Source organism: Quercus suber, unplaced genomic scaffold, assembly GCF_002906115.3.
Source record: "Quercus suber isolate HL8 unplaced genomic scaffold, Cork oak 2.0 scaffold_490, whole genome shotgun sequence".
In the NCBI taxonomy this organism is placed as follows: Eukaryota; Viridiplantae; Streptophyta; class Magnoliopsida; order Fagales; family Fagaceae; genus Quercus; species Quercus suber.
Genome location: NW_027069939.1, coordinates 317411 through 337787, shown reverse-complemented (window position 1 = coordinate 337787; position 20377 = coordinate 317411). Strand labels below are relative to the sequence as shown.

The 20377-nt window shown below is 38.1% G+C and overlaps 2 protein-coding genes across 2 annotated transcripts; both read left to right on the top strand.

Annotated features, from left to right (window-relative positions):
- Positions 1–3430: 3430 nt before the first annotated feature.
- LOC112033065 (GDSL esterase/lipase At1g71250) lies at positions 3431–6358 on the top strand. Its single transcript, XM_024065839.2, has 3 exons — positions 3431–3642; positions 4281–4913; positions 5946–6358. Exons 1-3 carry the CDS (start codon positions 3456–3458, stop codon positions 6170–6172), a joined length of 1047 nt encoding a protein of 348 aa, XP_023921607.2. The 5' UTR covers positions 3431–3455; the 3' UTR covers positions 6173–6358.
- Positions 6359–10149: 3791 nt separating this feature from the next.
- Positions 10150–11840, top strand: LOC112033070 (geranylgeranyl diphosphate reductase, chloroplastic-like). Its single transcript, XM_065763061.1, has one exon. It carries the CDS (start codon positions 10348–10350, stop codon positions 11686–11688), a length of 1341 nt encoding a protein of 446 aa, XP_065619133.1. The 5' UTR covers positions 10150–10347; the 3' UTR covers positions 11689–11840.
- The last annotated feature ends 8537 nt before the right edge of the window (positions 11841–20377 follow it).

Sequence of the window (20377 nt, the reverse complement as noted above, 5' to 3'; positions counted from 1 at the left end):
AAATTTTCAACTGTTTGTGGGCCCATAGTTGTAACTTGGTGTAGCTTTTACTCTTTTTTTTTTTTCTTCAACCCCCAATTCCCAAACTCACCGAACCTAGTGAAAAAAAAAAAAAAAAAAAAAAAAAAAAAAACCAAAAACCCAAATCCAGTGAAAGAAGAAAAAAAAAAAAAAAAAAAACTTAATGAAGAAGACCAGACCAAGCGTGAAAGGGAAAAGAAAAGAAGAAGAAGATCACCTAGTGTGAAAAGCAAAAATAAAACAAAAGAAGAAGAAGAAACCAAACTCACCGAACCCAACGAAAAAAAAGGGTCAAAAGTTGCAGCTAAACTCTGACAGTGGGACTTTGTGTAGATTTAATTACAAAAATGTCATTGAAAACTAAGTTATGGAAACTGAAAACACCTAAAATATGTTTTCAATTTTCATAACTCATTACTCAAAAATCAGAGAATGGAGTGATGGAAACAAAACTGAAAAACATAGCCAAACAGATTTTCTCTANTAATTTGACAATCAGAAAATTAACCTATCCTATTTTGAAGTGGAAAAAGTGATAAATTATCTATTGTTTTTCAGAAATTTAATTAGTTAAAAAAATGGTGAATTTAAAAGTTTGATCTTTTTTTTTTTTTTGGGGGGGGGGGGGGGGGGGGGGGGGGGGGGGGGGGTGTGGTGGTGTGTGTTAATAAAGGAATAACATAAAACATCAGAAGAAATTAGTACGAGTTTCATAACAATACAATTTAAGAGCCCAAGCACTCTATAAAAAAAAAAGTAATAATAATAAAAAAAAAAAGCCCCCAGTACATAATGCGGGTGGGCCCGGTGGGGTAACAAATTTTTTTTTTTCTTTTAATATTCCAATTGTTAGGGAAGAGATTTGAACCCTGTTTCTGTTGAAAATAATTAAAAGTGCAAAAATTGAGCTACAAGGTTATTAAATAAAAACTACAAATTTTAATAGTTGATTAAAGGTAAATTTAATTATTTAATTTTAACCGTAATATTTTGTGCATGTTATAATAAGCAAGTTTCTCACAAATCGAAAATATGAGATATTGCCGAAAAGTGGGTAGAGTATTATTATATGTTGTATTAAAAAGAAGGCGAAAATACACTTTTCGTCCTTATATTTTGGGTCAATTCTCATTTTGGTCCCAAAATTGATTTCTTTGCAAATTTCATCCTTAAAAAAGGAAAATCGTTTTTAAAATGGTCATTGCCGTCAACCCACTCACGGAAACCTACTACGTGGTAGATGGAATGCCCTTCTTGCTGACGTGGCACTGACGTGACCATTAAAATATTATTAAAAAAATTATTTGGCATTTTTTAAATGCCACGTCAGTGCTACGTCAGTTTTCTCAATTTTAATTTTAATATTATTAAAAATAAAAACCAAATTTCTCCATTTTAATTTTATTTAAAAAAATGAAAAACAAACAAAAAAAATTTACTTTTTCACGCCGTAAAGATTGAAGCTCAAGCTCCATCTTGTTCTCATCTCTCACTCTCTCATCTCTCAAGAGCCAAACAGCATGACCACTCAAAAATCAAAATCAAGATCAAGAGAAACCATAACCCTTTAAATTGAAGACCCACAAAACCCATCTCACGATCAAACCGTATCTAGTTTGATCATGGGATTTCTTGGAATTTTTGATGATGTTGGTGTTGGTTTTGAGGATGGAGTTTGTGGGGGTTGAGTTTCATAGATTGATGCGGGTAAGGATAGTGATGGGGATGATGTTGATGTTGGTGATGATTTGGTGGGTTTGATTGAAGAATGTGAGCAGTGAGGGCTTGGAGAAGTGGGTCTGGTGAAGAAGAGCGCCGCCTTTCGGTGAAGAAGAGTGCCGCCGCTCGGTGGTTTTGGTGAACTCGGATCGATGGGTGTTGTGAACACGGATTGGTGGTTAGGTCCACTGATTCGAATTAGTTTGGATTGTGATCTGGCCTGATCTTAGCCATGCCCAAAACCCTTACCTCCACCCCTGCCGTTCACCAACGCCGCCACCCCAGGCAATGGCTCTCAAACCCATATGATTGGGTTGACGAGGGAGATGGTGGGTTTCTATTCTTTTGTTCCTGGGATTGAATATTCTGGGTCGTTGTTGGGATTGAATATTCAGGATTCATGATCAAGATGAATTTGGAATAGGAATTTGATAATTTGAATGTGAAATTTATGAGTTTATGGGTTTGTTGGATTTATTTTTTGTTTTCCTGGCAGTGATGGAGATTGGATTTGGTTGCTGGAGATTGGATTTGTTTGCTGGGTTTGTTTCTTGGATTTGGGAAGAACACGAAGAACAAACTATTATGTTCTTACGAAAAATTAATGAAAAGTTAAAAAAAAAAATGATTAAATTAGATTTTAGGCTGTTTTTAAAAAAATTTAATTTATTTTTTGTTTAAATTTTCTGACATGGCTTTAAAAAAAAAATTAAAATGCTGATGTAGCATTTAAAAAATGTCAAATAATCTTTTTTAATAATATTTTAATGGCCACGTCAACGTCACGTCAGCAAAAACGACATTCCTTTTGCCACGTAGTAGGTTTCCATGAGTGGGTTGACGGCAGAGACCATTTTAAAAACGATTTTCTGTTTTTAGAGATGAAATTTGCAAAGAAATCAATTTTATGACTAAAATAAGAATTGACTCAAAATGTAGGGACGAAAAGTACATTTTCACCTAAAAAGAATAAAAAATTTGCGTCATAACTGCCGGTATGGTTTGGGCGGCAAGTAAACCAGAAAATGAATAGGCTTTTCGGGTTGTCACTCATTTATACGCAGTTATCTTTCTGGTCCATACAAAGGGAAGGCAGTGTTGGACTCAAAAGAAAGAAAGCAAAGAGAAAAGAAAAGAAAGAAAGTTCGACACCCCCACCCCCCCAAAAAAAAAAAAAATAGAACAAGAGATAAGAAGGTTGAAAGAAAAGCAGCAGAGTTTGAATGCAAAAATGGTACAGAACACAGTTCCACCAAAAGGGTTGGTCCTTGTTCTTCTGGTTGTTGTCTTGATGGGGCTCATCATCAATGTAGCAAATGGGAAATCCCCAGACACACACAATGTGATGGCACTGTACGTGTTAGGGGACTCTTCTGTTGACTGTGGAGACAACACTCTGTTGTATCCTATCACTCACCATAATTTCTCTTTGTACCCGTGCGATGGCTCAGACTCAAGCCTTCTTCCTTATCTTCTTGGTACTACTCTCTCATCTTGATTTTACCATATACCACGCACTTCTTAAGCCTCGCTTACTTTATTGCTAGCTATCTTGGAATTATATATGTTTGGTATTCTTGAGGATTCCAAAAAAAAAAAATAGAACAAGAGATGAGAAGGTTGAAAGAAAAGCAGCAGAGTTTGAATGCAAAAATGATACAGAACACAGTTCCCCACCAAAAGGGTTGGTCCTTGTTCTTCTGGTTGTTGTCTTGATGGGGCTCATCATCAATGTAGCAAATGGGAAATCCCCAGACACACACAATGTGATGGCACTGTACGTGTTAGGGGACTCTTCTGTTGACTGTGGAGACAACACTCTGTTGTATCCTATCACTCACCATAATTTCTCTTTGTACCCGTGCGATGGCTCAGACTCAAGCCTTCTTCCTTATCTTCTTGGTACTACTCTCTCATCTTGATTTTACCATATACCACGCACTTCTTAAGCCTCGCTTACTTTATTGCTAGCTATCTTGGAATTATATATGTTTGGTATTCTTGAGGATTTGAGTACATTTGAATTTTTTTTATTGGAAATTAGTCTTTTTCAAGCACAGAGATAATTTGCAATGCCTTCTTCAAGATTACATTTTCTTTTCTTTTTTCAATCCTCAAGATTTTGTACTATCATATCTTCTTTCAATTCATTGTCAAGAATCATGTGAAAAATCTGTCCAATTGGTAGGGAACGAGAACTGTTACATTTCAGAGAGTCTGTATCAAGTATGGAAGCAACCGCACTACTACATTTTCTTGAACAATAAAAATTTGGATTTTTAATAAATATTAGGATAGAGTAACAATTTGCTGAGTTGTATAGCTTTTTTTTTATTTAAAGTATTCGATAAATACTGTGCCTGTGAGTGTGTGCGTGAGCGGATAGGCTAGCAAGTAAAGGTTCCTAATTTGCCAATGAAGACACGTGGGAGTGCCAGGACAAGTATTTAGAAATGTTGTATTTCTGATCAACAAACTTTTGGCATTTGGAATTGCAAATTTAGCTCTTAAAGGTAATAATTTACATATGGTTGCTGTAGCTGAGAAGATGAGGTTGCCAAACATCTTACCTTTCTACAGCCAAAATGGATCGATTGCAGAGCTCCAACATGGTCTAAACTTTGGGTCTGCAGAAGCAACAATCTTGAAGCCCCGGAGCCAGAGCCACCAGTCTCTCAACCAACAACTACGCCAAGTTTTTGAGATCATACAGCTGTTGCAGCTGCAACTTGGCCAGAACAGTGCTGACCATTTTATCAAATCCTCTCTGGTGTACCTCTCCTTTAGCAAAGATGACTATATTGAACTCTTCCTCGGAAATTCCTCTGGTGTAATGCTCAATTATAATAGCCAAGAGTTTGCTCACATTTTGGTCAACCAGATGATACATGTTATAAGGATTCTCTACAATGCAAATTTCAGGAAGATAATATGCACAGGAATATTGCCTTTGGGATGTACACCACGCACAGTGTGGAAGCGGTATACTACCTCTACTGTTGAAAAAGATGGCCGAGGATGCGTGAAGGAAATCAATGATATAGTTTTGGAGTACAATACTATGCTGAATGAGCACATTGTGAAGCTTAATTCCAAGTTGCCCGATGCACAGATAGTCTTCTGTGATGTGTATCAAGGAATTATGGAGATCATTACCAAACCAGAAAACTATGGTATGAACCTAAAAGTATTTACTATTTTCTACCTTACACTATTCCTCTAATGTCTTGACATATGATCTGATTACGACACCTTAAAAAGTAGGACTTTATGGTCTTATACTAAAGTAAAAAGAGATAATATTGCTTTACTTTCTAACTAAATAATATCTGATATAGCCATGGAAATCATCAGACCCCCATGCTTCAAATAGCATCTCTAATGAGTCCTTTAAGTTTCATAACATTTTATAAATCAATTTGTTCAATTGTGAATTCAATGCCTTCAATAATTTCTATTTAAACCACCACTAGGTATACATTTAGATACAGCTTTTTATTGATTAGTTGGTTAAAATATAGTTGTACCTAGAAAAAGTGAGGTTTTAAAAAGCTATACATAAAAAAATAAGTTGAAAAACTAAAAGTGAAAAATGATCCCAAACACTAAAAGATGTCTTTGTAAGGACAGAATGTTCCAGCATTATTATTTTGTCATCAAGATTAATTAAGATTATATCCAACAAGGTAATCCCTCTGAAATTTTGACTTCTAAGTTGACAAAAGTTGCATTTAATCTGTTAGACACTGGTTCAGAAACTCTAGAACAGGTTAGTTTGTTATTGGCCTTTAGGTCCTTTGTTTCATTGTTCTCCTATATTGCAAATTTCCGAATTCTGAATATAAATCTTTGCCGTGGAACCTTTCTTTGGTTTGAAGGATGGGATTAAGCGCTTGATGGATCCCATGTTAGAAGAGATAAACTGACAGTACAATTTTGCATCACATCTGAAATTTCAGAAGGAATCAAATTTTAAGTTTTCAATTAAGATTTTTAATGCTAAGTTAGCCACTCAGTTAATAACCACCCCACATGTCCCGCACCATATTAGAATTGTATAAATCATTTGCAGGCTGTTTCCAACGGTTCAAAAAATTATGTTGTCTAGTTATGACTATATCTTATGCAGAACATCATCATGTGAAATCAACAAGTACAATATCATTAGTTACTTGATATGATGTGCATTTCTGTCACAAATATAGGATTTAAGGAAGTGAGGAACGCGTGCTGTGGGGCTGGCACGTATGGCGCAATGATTGGCTGCCTCTCCCAAGAAATGGCCTGTGACCAAGCTTCAAGTTTTGTCTGGTGGGACTTATACAGCCCTACACCAGCGGTTAACTCCTTGCTTGCGGATTCTGCCTGGTCTGGCCGACCCTTCTCTGGAATGTGCCATCCTATAACCATTAAGGAATTAATCAACACTTGAGTGATGCATCTGACCTGATGACCATGCAGCTACCATGTGGTATTCTTTTGATTTCCCTTTCTTTGGTTTGCAAGTTTATGTAAATACTAAATAGCAAGTTACAGTCAAAAGAGCAAAATTTCCAAGATTTCCTGAACGCTATTTCATAAGTGCGAGTACGATGATGGTATGCAATTACTTCATATTTTAACTTTCCTTTGCCTTGAATTTCATCTATGATCTAATTGTGACTTCCTCAAACATCAAAATGACAAACTGTTCAAAGTCTTCCAACTGTGTGTTATCTGTAGAGGTTAATGAATAATTCTCCCAATCCGGCTTCTGTATTATTCCTTGCATGAGTACATCCATTAGTACTGAAAATGTGCCTTAACAGAAACAAACAAATGTTTTGGTTGGAATTCAATAACCATGAAGATTTCAGAAGCAAACTGATCAAAGAGTCTTAATTTTTTTTTTTTTTTGTCAAATATATAATTAGAACATAAAGTGACTGCGAATGAGGTTTGACTCAGATAGTACTTCAGTCATCTGAGTTAAAAGTTAAAACCCACAGTTGTTTGTGGTATTAATTTGCTGTTGGGGCCAACCTCACCAAACAATTCACTAGAGTTAAAAAGTATAAACATTTAAAACCAGCAAGGGATTGAATACTACTTATTTTGTTGAAACTAAAAAATTATTACTAAAATTATTGTAGAAAAATGTAAAAGTTAGTTGAAATTGTAAAGTGGAGTCTATGAATAGTGCTAAAAAGTGTAGTGAGGTCCATGAATAGTAGCAAAAATAAGCTGAATAGTGAAATAATTTTAATTTTTCATTCTTATCCAAACGCATACTAAAGGTCCATTTGGATACCACTTATTTTGCTGAAAACTAAAAACACTGTAACAAAATAATTTTTAAATATGTGAATAGTATCGTGAGACCCATTTTTAAAGTTTTTTTTTTTCTAAATAAAGTATTTGTGGGTCCTATGAACAGTGCGTGGGAGCTACTGAACAATACATAATCACGTGAAATTGAAGCTGAAAAAAAAAAAAGCCAAAACGCAAACGCGTTTGTTTTCATCCTTATCCAAACGAATACTAAGTGTGCATTTTTGGTAAGATTAAAAATTAAAATTATTTCACTATTTAGTTTATTTTTGCTATTATTCATAAGTCTCATTATATTTTTTGGTACTATTTATAAGCGCTATTGTACTATTTTAACTAGTTTTTACTTTTATCTACGGTACTTTCAGTAATAATTTTTTAGTTTTAGCAAAATAAACGATATTCAAACACACCATAAGCATGCATTTGGATAAGAGTGAAAAATTAAAATTATTTTACTATTTAACTTATTTTTGTTACTATTTATATACCTCATTACACTTTTTAATACTATTCATAAATTTCACTATACTATTTCAATTTTAACAAAATAACCAGTATCATCCAAAGAAAAACACACTTAACTCATAGTCCAATGCTCACCTAAAAAAAAAACTCTTAGTCCAGTGCTATCATTTTTCCCGATGACACACTCTTAGTCTCGCTGTTCGACTAAATGGCCAACATTATGGAAGGATCATTCCATCCCGTGGTCTTAGACAGGGTGACCCTCTATCTCCTTACCTCTTCTTACTCTGTGCAGAGGGTTTATCGGCTCTGTTGCACAAGGCATCACTGAGAAATGAACTGAAAGGTGTGGCTGCCTCAGTCAGGGGTCCCCGAATTTCACACTTATTTTTTGCGGATGATAGCTTGATCTTTTGTAAGGCAACGGAGAAGGAAGGGGCTGAAGTCCAGAGAATTTTGCAAGTATATGAGGCCTCTTCGGGACAACAATTGAATAGAAATAAGACGGCTCTATTCTTTAGCCGTAATACCCCCACCCACTTACAACATGCAATTATGGCCAGGTTTGGGGCCCAGGTTATCAAACCCCATGAATCCTACCTGGGCCTTCCTTCTTTGATTGGTAAGTCAAAAAATAATTCTTTTGCTCAATTGAAACATAAACTTGCTACCAAACTTGCGGGTTGGAAGGAAAAACTGTTGTCTAATGCGGGGAAGGAAATTCTGATCAAAGCTGTCGCCCAGGCTGTCACTTCGTATACTATGAGTTGCTTCAAGCTCCCCAACGGACTCTGTGAGGAGCTAACTGGTATGGTGAGACAATTTTGGTGGGGTCAGGTCAAGAATGAGAAGAAGGTGGCATGGATGAGTTGGGACCGCATGCGTCTTCCGAAAGAGAGTGGGGGTTTGGGGTTTAGAGACTTGAAATCTTTCAACCTTGCATTATTAGCTAAACAGGGGTGGCGTCTCCAAACTAATTCTTCTTCCCTGTTTGCACGGGTACAAGGCTAAATACTTTCCTAATGGTGATTTTGTGAGTGCAGGGGTTGGAAAGAGAGCATCCTTTGCTTGGAGCAGCATAATGGCTGCCCAAGTTCTGGTCAAACAGGGTCTGAGGTGGCAAGTTGGTGACGGGCGAAGTATAAGAGTTTGGCAGGACCAGTGGCTTAATACCCGAAGCACATATAGGGCTGTCACTCCTGAGGGGCCTGGAAACCAAAGTAAAATGGTGAGGGATCTACTGAGGGAAGGAGGGCGGGAATGGGACACAGAACTGGTAAAGGTCCTTTTCCTTCCTCAGGATGCGGAGGCAATCCTTAGTTTTCCCATTAGTGAGTCAGCTGCAAAGGACAGAATGGTCTGGGCTGAAGACAAGAAAGGTATTTTTACGGTGAGGAGCGTATATAGGTTGGCTTGTGACATCGTGGCTAAAGGTGGTAACATAGGGTGCTCGGATCCGTCGAAGTTGCATAGTGTTTGGAGGGGCGTGTGGAGATTGAATATGCCAAACAAAATCAAGCACTTTGTGTGGAAAGCTTGTAATGGCATCTTGCCCACAAAGGATTCCCTCTTCCGTAGAAAGATTACAGAATCTAACACTTGTGAGGCATGTGGAAGGCAGGTAGAAACGCCAATGCATGTGCTCTGTTTTTGCAGTCGTGGAACAGAGGTGTGGGAGGAAAGCAAACTGTCTCTGCCCTGTTCTATCCATGAGTCATGGGGCTTCATGGACACTTTTTGCAGGCTCCGAACTTGCTGGGAAGCCCAGCCGGGGTTGTTGGAGAGGTGGATTTCGATATGTTGGGGTATATGGAAGAGCAGAAATGAGGTTCGGCATGGTGGGGTGAGAAGAACTGGTTCGGACATTGTGAGGACCTCTCTGAAAGTGTTGGATGATTTTATAACTGCTACGGAGAAGAAAGGCAGTCCGAGAAGTGAAATCCCGTCCAGCGTTGTATGGAAGCCTCCTCCGCCGGGAGTTTTTAAGGTTAACGTTGACGGGGCTCTGTTCTCAAAAACGAAGCAAGCTGGTGTGGGAGTTTTGGTGCGTGATGAGGACGGAAATGTGATCGCTGCTTTGGCTAGGAAGCTGGAATGTCCCCTCGGTGCTCTGGCGACGGAGACGAAGGCCTTGGAGATTGGTGTGTCTTTCGCCGAGGAAGTGGGGCTCAGGGACATGGTGTTCGAAGGTGACTCGCTGCTGGTTATCAATGCGGTCCAAGGTATTGATGAGGTTGAGGCTTCGGTTAGGAACATCATTCTCGGAGTGCTGCGGAATGTCCAGCGCAGCAGCGCTTTAGAACTTTTGATTTTTTACATACTAAAAGGCAGGGGAAAGCCCCTGCCCACTTGTTAGCTCAGCATGCCCTTAATGTTGAGAAAATGGTAGTTTGGTTGGAGGACTGTCCCAGTCAAGTGGCACATGCGTGTGCCCAGGATGTATTGGCTTTTAGTGGTTCTAATTGAAAGTTAAGTATTTTCCATAAAAAAAAAAAAAAAAAAAAAAAGTACAAGTCCATGATACAAAATTTACAACTAGTAGTTGATGACACCGTTTGTCTTTGTTCTCGATATTCAAGGCCCTTTTGATTAAAATAATAATTTTAAAAAATTAAAAACTAAAAAAAGTAGCTAGCATGCAATACAGTGTTTATGTAGATTTGAAAACAAAAGTAAAATATTCAAATACATGCATCATCAGCACCTTTACAGAAGCCAATGCACTGAAGCCAACGCACAAGTTAAGGAGAATCAAACGGTGTATATTTGCTTTCGAATCTTCAGTTCTTTTCTACACTGATTCATTTCCAAACCCAGCAAACACCAAAAATGGCTGCAGCTTCTTCTACACTCACTGTGTTCTTCCCAACCAAAACCACCATCACTAGACCCCACTCTCACTTGCAACCACTCACCATCAAGGCCTCATCAAACTCCACCAACCCACCTCTCCCCGGACGGAAGCTCCGCGCCGCCGTGATAGGCGGAGGACCAGCTGGGTCCTCCGCCGCCGAGGCTTTAGCTTCCGGAGGCATAGAAACGTTCCTCTTCGAACGTAACTCGCCGACAACCGCGAAACCCTGCGGCGGCGCCATCCCGCTATGCATGCTCGAAGAATTCGACATCCCATCTCACCTCATCGACCGCCACGTCACCCGCATGCGCATCTTCTCGCCGTCGAACCTCTCCGTCGACTTCGGCAAGACCCTCAGACCCAACGAGTTCATCGCCATGCTCCGCCGCGAAGCACTCGATTCCTTCCTCCGATCGCGGGCCGAGTCGTTCGGCGCCAAGCTCGTCTCCGGCCTCGTCACCAACCTCGAACTCCCCGAGTCCTCCACTTCCCCTTACGTTGTCCACTACACCTCCGACAACTCTCGACACTCTCTCCCCGTCGACGTCGTCGTCGGCGCCGACGGAGCCAACAGCCGCGTCGCTCGCTCAATCCACGCCGGCACGTACGCGTGCGCCATCGCTTTCCAAGAGCGAATCAAGCTGCCCGACCACAAAATGGAGTACTACAACGACCTCGCCGAGATGTATGTCGGCAACGACGTGTCGCCCGATTTTTACGCGTGGGTTTTTCCGAAGTGTGACCACGTGGCAGTCGGCACGGGCACCGTGTGCGCCAAGCAAAACATAAAGCTGTACCAAAAGGGTATCAGAGAGAGAGTCAAGCACAAGATCAGCGGCGGGAAAGTGATCAAAGTTGAAGCTCACCCAATACCCGAGCACCCGCGTCCGATACGGATACGTGGGCGTGTCGCGCTTGTTGGGGACGCCGCTGGATACGTGACCAAATGTTCGGGCGAAGGTATCTATTTTGCGGCTAAGTCGGGAAGAATGTGTGGCGAAGCGATTGTGAAGGCTTCGGAAGGAGGGGATAGGATGGTCAATGAGGATGACTTGAAGAGAGAGTATTTGAGAGTGTGGGATAGTAAGTATGTTACTACGTTCAGGTTTTTGGACCTTTTGCAGAGAGTGTTTTATGGTAGCAATGCGGCTAGAGAGGCTTTGGTGGAGCTGTGCGATGATGAGTATGTGCAGCGCATGACATTTGAGAGTTATTTGTATAAGAAGTTAGCTGATGGTGATAGATTGCAGGATGTGAAAATGGTGTGGAATACCATTGGGAGTTTGATCAAGTGTAACATGGTAGGAAGCAAGTAGTTCTAACTTGTAGTTTCTATATATTTTCTAAATAACTGGATTCATGTTACTCCTATCTTTTTAGGGGAGTTTGATTCTAATTTGTTGTTGAGTTATGAATTGTAAATGGCTGTAGCTGTCTAGCAAGAAGAACTTTCTTCATTTTCTTTCTCTCTTTTTTTGTCTAGCTTTTCATTTGTGCAGTGGTGGTTTGGCTAGGATTGCAATTTTCAATATTGGTTAGAGAATTTTCTTGAAAGTCATCGTGTAAATAGGATAGCAATCATATCAAATCACTTTCACAGGAAGAAATTTGTTAATCTTAGTGCACAATATTTAAAATGAAACATTACTATCACGTTTGTTTTTATGACTTCTGTATTCTCCTAAAGATTGCAGATTTAGTCTTTTACTTCTTGTAAATTTTATAGATTATGATTGAATATGAGTTTAGAGCCTGTTGGGCTTGTATTCTAACACCAATCATATTTATCGAAACTAATAGAGTGATATATCAATGGTAGAAAAGTAAATGGGACTAATCGTGGAAAAAAATCATGAGTGGCTGAAAAATAAAAAATTGAATCATGTGCCTATGAATCTGTTGAAAAGGCAAAAAACATCATGACCAGAGTGCTGAACTGTTTCTTGAAAAGCAACAGTTACAACCTTGCAATGCAAAGATTATAGGTGTTAGGATTTTTGAAATTAAAGTTTACTGTAAAGGATGCCAAGCTAATCCACATTCCCTACAGATAAATGATTGAATAGAAGCTTTGCAAGTTACTCACTCACTAACCTCGACAAAGCTCGACCTCGACAAAGCTCGAGAGTGTATGATGGTGCTAATGCCTAAGGGTTGAGGCCACCAGTAGGGCCAAAACTTTAAATTGACGCGGCTAATAACTGTTGTAGCAATCCCTATTTAGCAGTCATTTGAAGGGACTACGAAGGAAGACGAATGAAAGCTTGGACTCGGGCTATGCTTGTCAAATATAATATAAGTCACGATGTAAGAGTTTCAGTCAGAAAACAAAATGATCAAAATGGCTAATAACTGTTGTAGCAATCCCTATTTAGCAGTCATTTGAAGGGACTACGAAGGAAGACGAATGAAAGCTTGGACTCGGGCTATGCTTGTCAAATATAATATAAGTCACAATGAAAGAGTTTCAGTCAGAAAACAAAATGATCAAAATGGCATACCAAGCGGGCAAAACGACGCCTAAAGGGCTGTTTGGATTTCATGTTTTCATCATCAATCACTCTGTTTTCATCATCCATCATTCAAAATTGGTAGGTCCCATGGCAGAAGGGTGTGTTTGGATTTGTTTTCAGTTTTTGTTTTCATCACTCAATCATTTGATTTTTGAGTGATGGGTTAGCAAAACTGAAAACATATTTTGGATGTTTTCAAGTAATGAAAACTGAGTTTTTATGGCATTTTGGTAAATAAACACACATTACTAGGACCCACGGTCAGAGGGAAGTTACACCAAGCACAACTTTTGATGGCAAAAGCAATGGCTCTCTTCATCAAGCTCAAAACAATCACTCCAACTTCATACCACCATAACTCCAAACACAAAGAAGCCTCTGCCCTACCCTCACCTCCATACCATTACAAACAGAACCACCCTATACTCCAATACACACTATCACAGTACATCGAAACATATAAACCTTAAACCATTGTCTTCTTGGTAAAAAGAAGACAATCATCTATAATACTATTGTTCAAACAGGATTGACCTATTTTCTTTTAATATTACTTCAGCAATCAAAAATTCCAACAAAATATAAACAACCCATAAAATCTTTAATATATTCAAAGCCTCTAAGCTACTTAAACCATCTACTTCAATTGGTTTACTTAAGCTGATGAGAAATCAAATATTTTCAAAAAACGATATAATATTATCCAAATGGGAAAAAATCATCAGATTCAAGCTAAACTAGCATATGGGTAAGCATAATAATATCATATAAACAAAAAACAAACTAAAAAAACTTCTCTTTTATTATTTTCTCAACAACCAAACAACAGGAAAAAATGAAGGCAAACACCATTTCAAGCTAAAAGCTAACAGTTTTCTCAAAACCCAAATGCCAAAAACATAAATTAGATCCATTTTCCAGTTCAAACTTGAACATCACAAGCTGAAAGAGTACAAAAAGGGATGAAGTAGCACTGTTACACATCGGAGGAGATCAACTGTGACAAATAAAGGAAATGGGTCACGTTTCTTCACACTTCATAGGCGCCTTTGGGTCACAATGGAGGAGATCAGCACCGTTGCTACACGTAGGAGGAGATCAAGCGGCCCTAGTGACGGTGGAGATCGGTGCTGCAGGTCTGAGCTTCTTCTATTAAAGTTGGGTTCGTCTCTGGTTTTGGGAGACTAACAGGGCTGAAGGGCTGAAAAGGAAATGAGCAGTGAAGAAAATGAAATGAAATGAGGGTGAGGCGGGTAGGCTAACAGAACTCACTAACACGGTGCTTAGGTATGGGTCCCATAGAAAGTACAATTTTTTGAGTTATAAGAAGTTGGAAACAGTGTACCAAACGTGCCACCTTTAGGAAGTTTGGGTATTTTAAGTGATAAGTGATGAATGATGAGAATTGAGTGATGAGTGAGGAGGTAGTGGGCATCTAAACAGGGCCTAAATAAGCCTCCTTTAGCGAGACTTAAGTGGAGGAGTAAGATACATGCAATATATAGATGGGTACAAGCGAGTTTAAGCAAGGTCTTGCTCAATAATCGCTATAGCAAGCTAGTAAATCTTGCTCAATCAAGATAGTTGAAAAGGCAAATTTTGCAAATGGAAAAGAGATTGTTGCAATTATTAACAACTCATAACAGCTAAGCCAATATTTTAAAAAATTAAAACTAGTATCACCAAAAGTGACAATAGAAGTGTCCTTTTTCCAAGGCTATTCTTCATTGATTATAAATAATGTTTGACGAATAGTGATTAAATGGTCGTCCATCGTATGGACGACTATAAGTGTATTTAAGTCAAACAAAAACTCCATCATTTAAGTGGGTAACCAGCAATGGTTACAACATTGTGGGCATCAAAAACTATCCTCCCTATGGAGACAGACAATACCACCATGGGTGATGTTTAAATGGCAGTCACAATTTATTTATCTAAAAAGGTAAGGAAAACACTACACAACGGAAAACTCAAACAATTGATTTAATGAACGCCGCCTGTATTTCAAATGAAACTGGCACATTACAATAGGAAAAACTCTCTTTCCCGTGGTGTTTCACTATAACAGATTAGAAGTTTTTTGTATAATTCTCTATCTCTTCTCTTTTTTCCTCCTTTTTCTTGTTGCCTGTCTCCCCCTTTATATAGGCACATTTCCTACCTTTATCCCTCCAGCTGTCCTGTCTCCAGTCGAATTCTCAAGGATATTTTCCCTCTGCTTTATTGGTTTCCTCCCATTCCTTATCTTGGAAAATGACTTTTAGGGGTGTTTCTATTGTTTAGGTTGTCTCATATGCATTAAATGCGGCAGAGGTTAGGTGGGAGTCCCCTCATTAATGCAGAAATAAAGATCTTTGCCATTCATATGTGTTTTGGAATATTTCCCATGGTTCAAAGTGCTAGCTGCCGTTGATTATCTGCATACACTTCCTCGAATAAGACTTTGCTCTGTGTATTTTATTGCTAACTTCACGGGAATAATCTTTAAGGATTCCCTTTGCCTCCTTGATGCTCGGGCTGGCTTAATTATTCCACTTCACAGGGTCCTCTAAGTTATTGTGCCTTACCTTAAGTGTATGGGTCTAGCCCATTCCATTCCACGAGGTCCAACAGGTATTTGGGCCTCAGGTCTAGTTGAGGACTCTTCCACTCCCCACAAACATCATTACAACTGTCCTTTTTAAGCCGTTTCCTGGCCGTTAAAAATGCATTTATGAGCTAATGAATGGCCATTACTTAACCATTAATCTTCCAGTACAAGCCAGGAGAAACCAACAGATTATGGTTTTAGTAATGGAGTGGCTATATAAAGCCATGAAGAACAAGTAAAATAAGAAAACTAAGCTACAATATATTATTAGAGATTTCCTTAAGGAGATTAATTGATTTAAGCTCGAATGGTGCTTGGCAAGCACCAACCTCGTGTCTTCCATCACATCTTATTGTCTCTTAGTAAGAAGTCTCGATCATCCATCACGGTAGACGAAGAACATACTAACAGGACCATTTTGTGTTTTTATCAATGTTCATATATATTTTTTTAGAGTAATGATTGTTTTGATGCTTATAGAGCATATACCGATTTTCCACAACCTTAGACAAATTTGGATGATTCTCCAAAATTGTTATTTGTATAATCAAAGCTTAGTCGTATCTTATAGATGATTTTCTTGGAACCCTGTAGCAAACTTAATTAGGTGGGGTAATGTCATCTAAAGAAAGTGATTAATTTGTGTCTCTAAACCTACTTCAAATTTTCAACCCAAAAAAAAAAAGTTCCCATTATTTTTCCCTAAAATCTCCACAAAGTTTAATATGATATTGAGAGATGTAAAGAAGATTTTGAAGAAGCTTTCAAAGTGAAGATCAAGACTTGCAAAGTTCAATGGATTCAATGAACAAACATTTAATGGAACAAAGATTCAAGGAATAAAGTTTGTTTGTTTGCAAGAAAAGATTGTGCTTCTTTTGCATTTTAGATGCATCAAAATTAAGGTACATTATTGAACATAAAGGCAAGGTTTTTAGACATGGACCGTTCATTGAACCGTAAAAGAGAGAGATTCAAGGTTTTTGAGGTCTAATCGATGTTGAATTGGGGTCGAACTGTGATGATGTCATAATTAATTAAAGCCTAAATATAAATATTAAATTTATAAAACTAGCAAAATTGACTAATATTTCTATATATGTGAGGAAAATTTAATGATTTTCAAGAATATATTTAATAATTAAATAAGAAAGTTAATAAAATAAAATAATAACCATGAAAACATTAAAATTTATGATTAATTTTTGAAATAAAGTTGAATATCTTTGAACGATTTTAATTATAATTTTTTTTTTATTCCTTGTAAGAGATGGATAATTTAATTAAGTAGAATAATTTTGTGTTAAGTTGTTTTTATTAAATAAAAAAAAATTGCATTAAGTTTACTTCAAGTATTTTTTTTTTTTTTTTTTTTTTTGAGCATCAACTTGCAAGCTTGGCTGAGTGGTTAGGCTCCATTTGCATATCTGACCGTGCCTAGGTTCTAAACTTGGTAAGCGCATTTTCTGATTTTTACTTATTTAACAGGCATGCTTGAACCGGGGTTGGATGACACGGAATTTGAAAGCATGCCCGGTTCTTTGTGCTAAAAAACCGGATTTCACACCGGTTCCCGGTTAACCCGGTCGGACCACCCGGTCTAGTCCGGGTTTGAAAGCCTTGCATAAAGGTATATGGATTATTCATGATTCAAGAGTGATTCATTTTCAAAATTTGATCCATGATGTTTCTATGCTAAAATTATATAGTGATTAAATGATTAAGAACACATTAACAAAATTAATTCTTTAACAAAGCGAATTTTTTTTTTAGTAAAACAGTAATACTTATTAGAACACATACAAAAATAGTAATACTAGTGTTTTAAATCGGGTTTTAAGCAATGGATTGATGAAATGAACATGATTCTTGGTCCATAATGGACTCGTGGATGTTAGGTTTTCATTAAGAAAGTTATATTCATTGGAATTTTTTTATGCTACCATGACAATGACATGAAATGGATTATATGCTTGTTTGATCACAACATTCGAAGACAAAGTTATGTACATTTGAATTTTATTTATTTATTGGTGATACCTTCATTCATTTATATAATATTCCTAATTTAACTTTTTTGATCATTTCCATTCAACTCCCAATAAAGATTAGTTATTGGTTCTAGTTAAGTCAACTGATAAAACTTCTGATGGTTGAATAAGAGATTTAAAGTTCAATCCCAATCTGATAGGACTACTAAGTGGGGGTGTTGTTGCTGATCTGGTTTGCTGATGCATGGGATTGGTATTAGTTGTAAATAATGGGATTGGTATTAGTTGTCAGTTACAACTGATTGGGTAGTTAGTTAGTTAGAAACAGTTACAAGAATGTACCATTGTTGAGAGTTCTGTAAAGCCGTGTATAAAAGGATTAAAAGGTTGATTGTAGCGAATTATGAAAAGGGTAATACAAATTCCAATTCTTCTTCTCAATTCTATATTTCTCTCTACCTCTATCTCTCTCTCAACCCTCTAATATCTCTCTGCTCTGCTCTGCTCTGTTCATGTTCCCAATTCTCTATAGCTGTTTGTTAGAATAGGAAATTCCTATCAATTGGTATCAGAGCCAATCTTTGCCACCATGACAGAGACTCGATCTATCTCTGCTCTTAATGATAAGATCACTTACCTCTCTCAAACCTCGGATCAACATGATCAAGAACTCCGTGGAATTCATCAGAAATTGGATGCGGTTACTAGTATGTTACAGACTCTATCTCAAACTGTACAAGGGCTTACAGAAGCTGGAAGTCAATGGCAATGACAACCGACTCCACCAGAAGTTCCTTCTTCTCCGAATCATCAAGATACAACCCTGGCAACTATTCCACGAAGTGTGAAGTTAGAATTCCCAAAATTCAGGGGTGAGAATCCCTCAGGATGGGTCTATAAGGCTCATCAGTTTTTCCAGTTATACGGTACTCCTCCTAATCAAAAAATTTTGCTAGCTTCTTATCATATGGAAGAGGAGGCCCTGATTTGGTTTCAAGAAGCAGAAGAGGCTGGGCAATTCACTAGTTGGGAGGCCTTTGTAAGATCTTTGCATGTGAGATTTGGCTCATCAGCATATGATGACCCAATGGAAACCTTGACCCGGTTGAGGCAAGTTGGTAGTGTGGCTGTCTACAAAGGTCAGTTTGAAGCTCTCTCAAACAGAATCAAGGAATTATCAGAGAAGCATAAGCTAAGCTGTTTCTTGAGTGGTCTAAGAGATGAGATCAGACTACCAGTCAGAATGCTCAATCCTCAGAGCCTTAATGCGGCCTTTGGTTTAGCAAAAATCCAAGAGGAATACATAATGACTAGTAGGAGAAGTATTAAACCTTGGGGGTGAAGGACCTAAAGCTTCAATTCTAGGCCCTCCACCAGTGTCCAAGATTGATCCTAAAAATGGTAAAGTGGCATTTCAAAGGATTTCTTCTTCTTAGATGGATGAGAGGAGGAAAAAGGGATTGTGCTATTACTGTGATGATAAATGGGTTATAGGGCACAAGTGTAAAACACAAAGAATTTTTCTTATGGAGGGATTACATGATGTGGCTTACCAGAATTTACTAGAGTGTCGATTGAAGGAAGTACAGGCTAGATCAAACTCTGAGTTAATCTTACAGCAACATGAGGAGGGTAGTATTCATGAAGGAGTGGCAGAAATTACCCTTTATGCTTTGTTGGGTAGTCCTTCACCTGGCACTATGAGAGTATGGGGTAGAATCAATCAACAAGAAATGGTGATCTTGATAGACAATGGAAGTACTCATAACTTCATAAATATTGCATTGTGGAAGGAGTTGCAGCTGCCTATTTCAACTAAGGATTGTTTTGAGGTTAAGGTGGCTAATGAGGTTGTTCTTAAGACTAAGGGAACCTGTTTTGCTGTTCAGCTCAAGATTCAAGGTTCTTGCTTTGGGGTTGATCTTAATGTTCTATCTTTAGAAGGCTGTGATGTTGTATTGGGTACACAGTGGTTATATTCCTTAGGCCCTATTCAGTGGGATTTCAAACAACTCACCATGAAGTTTGACTACCTTGGCAAGTCAATTCTTCTTCAGGGCCTTATTCCGTCAGCTCCTACATTTCAAGATGGCAATCAATTCCTTAAACCTACTGTTAAGAAAGGTTTGGTGTTGCAGATTCTGTCTTGCTCTCCTCCATTACCTGCAGTACAGCAATGCTCAGCCATTAATGAGTTGCTCTTGGAGTTCGCTAAGGTCTTTGAAGTACCAATTGGCTTGCCTCCACTCAGAGGGCATGAACATCAGATTATTTTGAAGGAAGGATCTCCACCCATCTGTGAAAGGCCTTACAGGTATCCATTTTATCAAAAAACTGAAATTGAAAAAATTGTGCAAGAATTGCTTGATTCTGGTTCTATTAGAGTTAGCCATAGCCTTTTTTCCTCTCCTGTTTTGTTGGTTAGAAAGGCTGATGGAAGTTGGCGCATGTGCATTGATTATAGATCATTAAATCAGGCCACTGTTAAGGATAAGTATCCTATTCCTGTAGTGGATGAATTGTTAGATGACTTATGTGGTGCTGTCATTTTTTTCCACCCATCTGTGAAAGGCCTTACAGGTATCCATTTTATCAAAAAACTGAAATTGAAAAAATTGTGCAAGAATTGCTTGATTCTGGTTCTATTAGAGTTAGCCATAGCCTTTTTTCCTCTCCTGTTTTGTTGGTTAGAAAGGCTGATGGAAGTTGGCGCATGTGCATTGATTATAGATCATTAAATCAGGCCACTGTTAAGGATAAGTATCCTATTCCTGTAGTGGATGAATTGTTAGATGACTTATGTGGTGCTGTCATTTTTTCTAAGTTGGACCTTAGATCAGGTTATCATCAAATCAGAATGAAGAATGTTGACATTGAAAAAACCGCATTTAGGACTCATGAGGGGCAT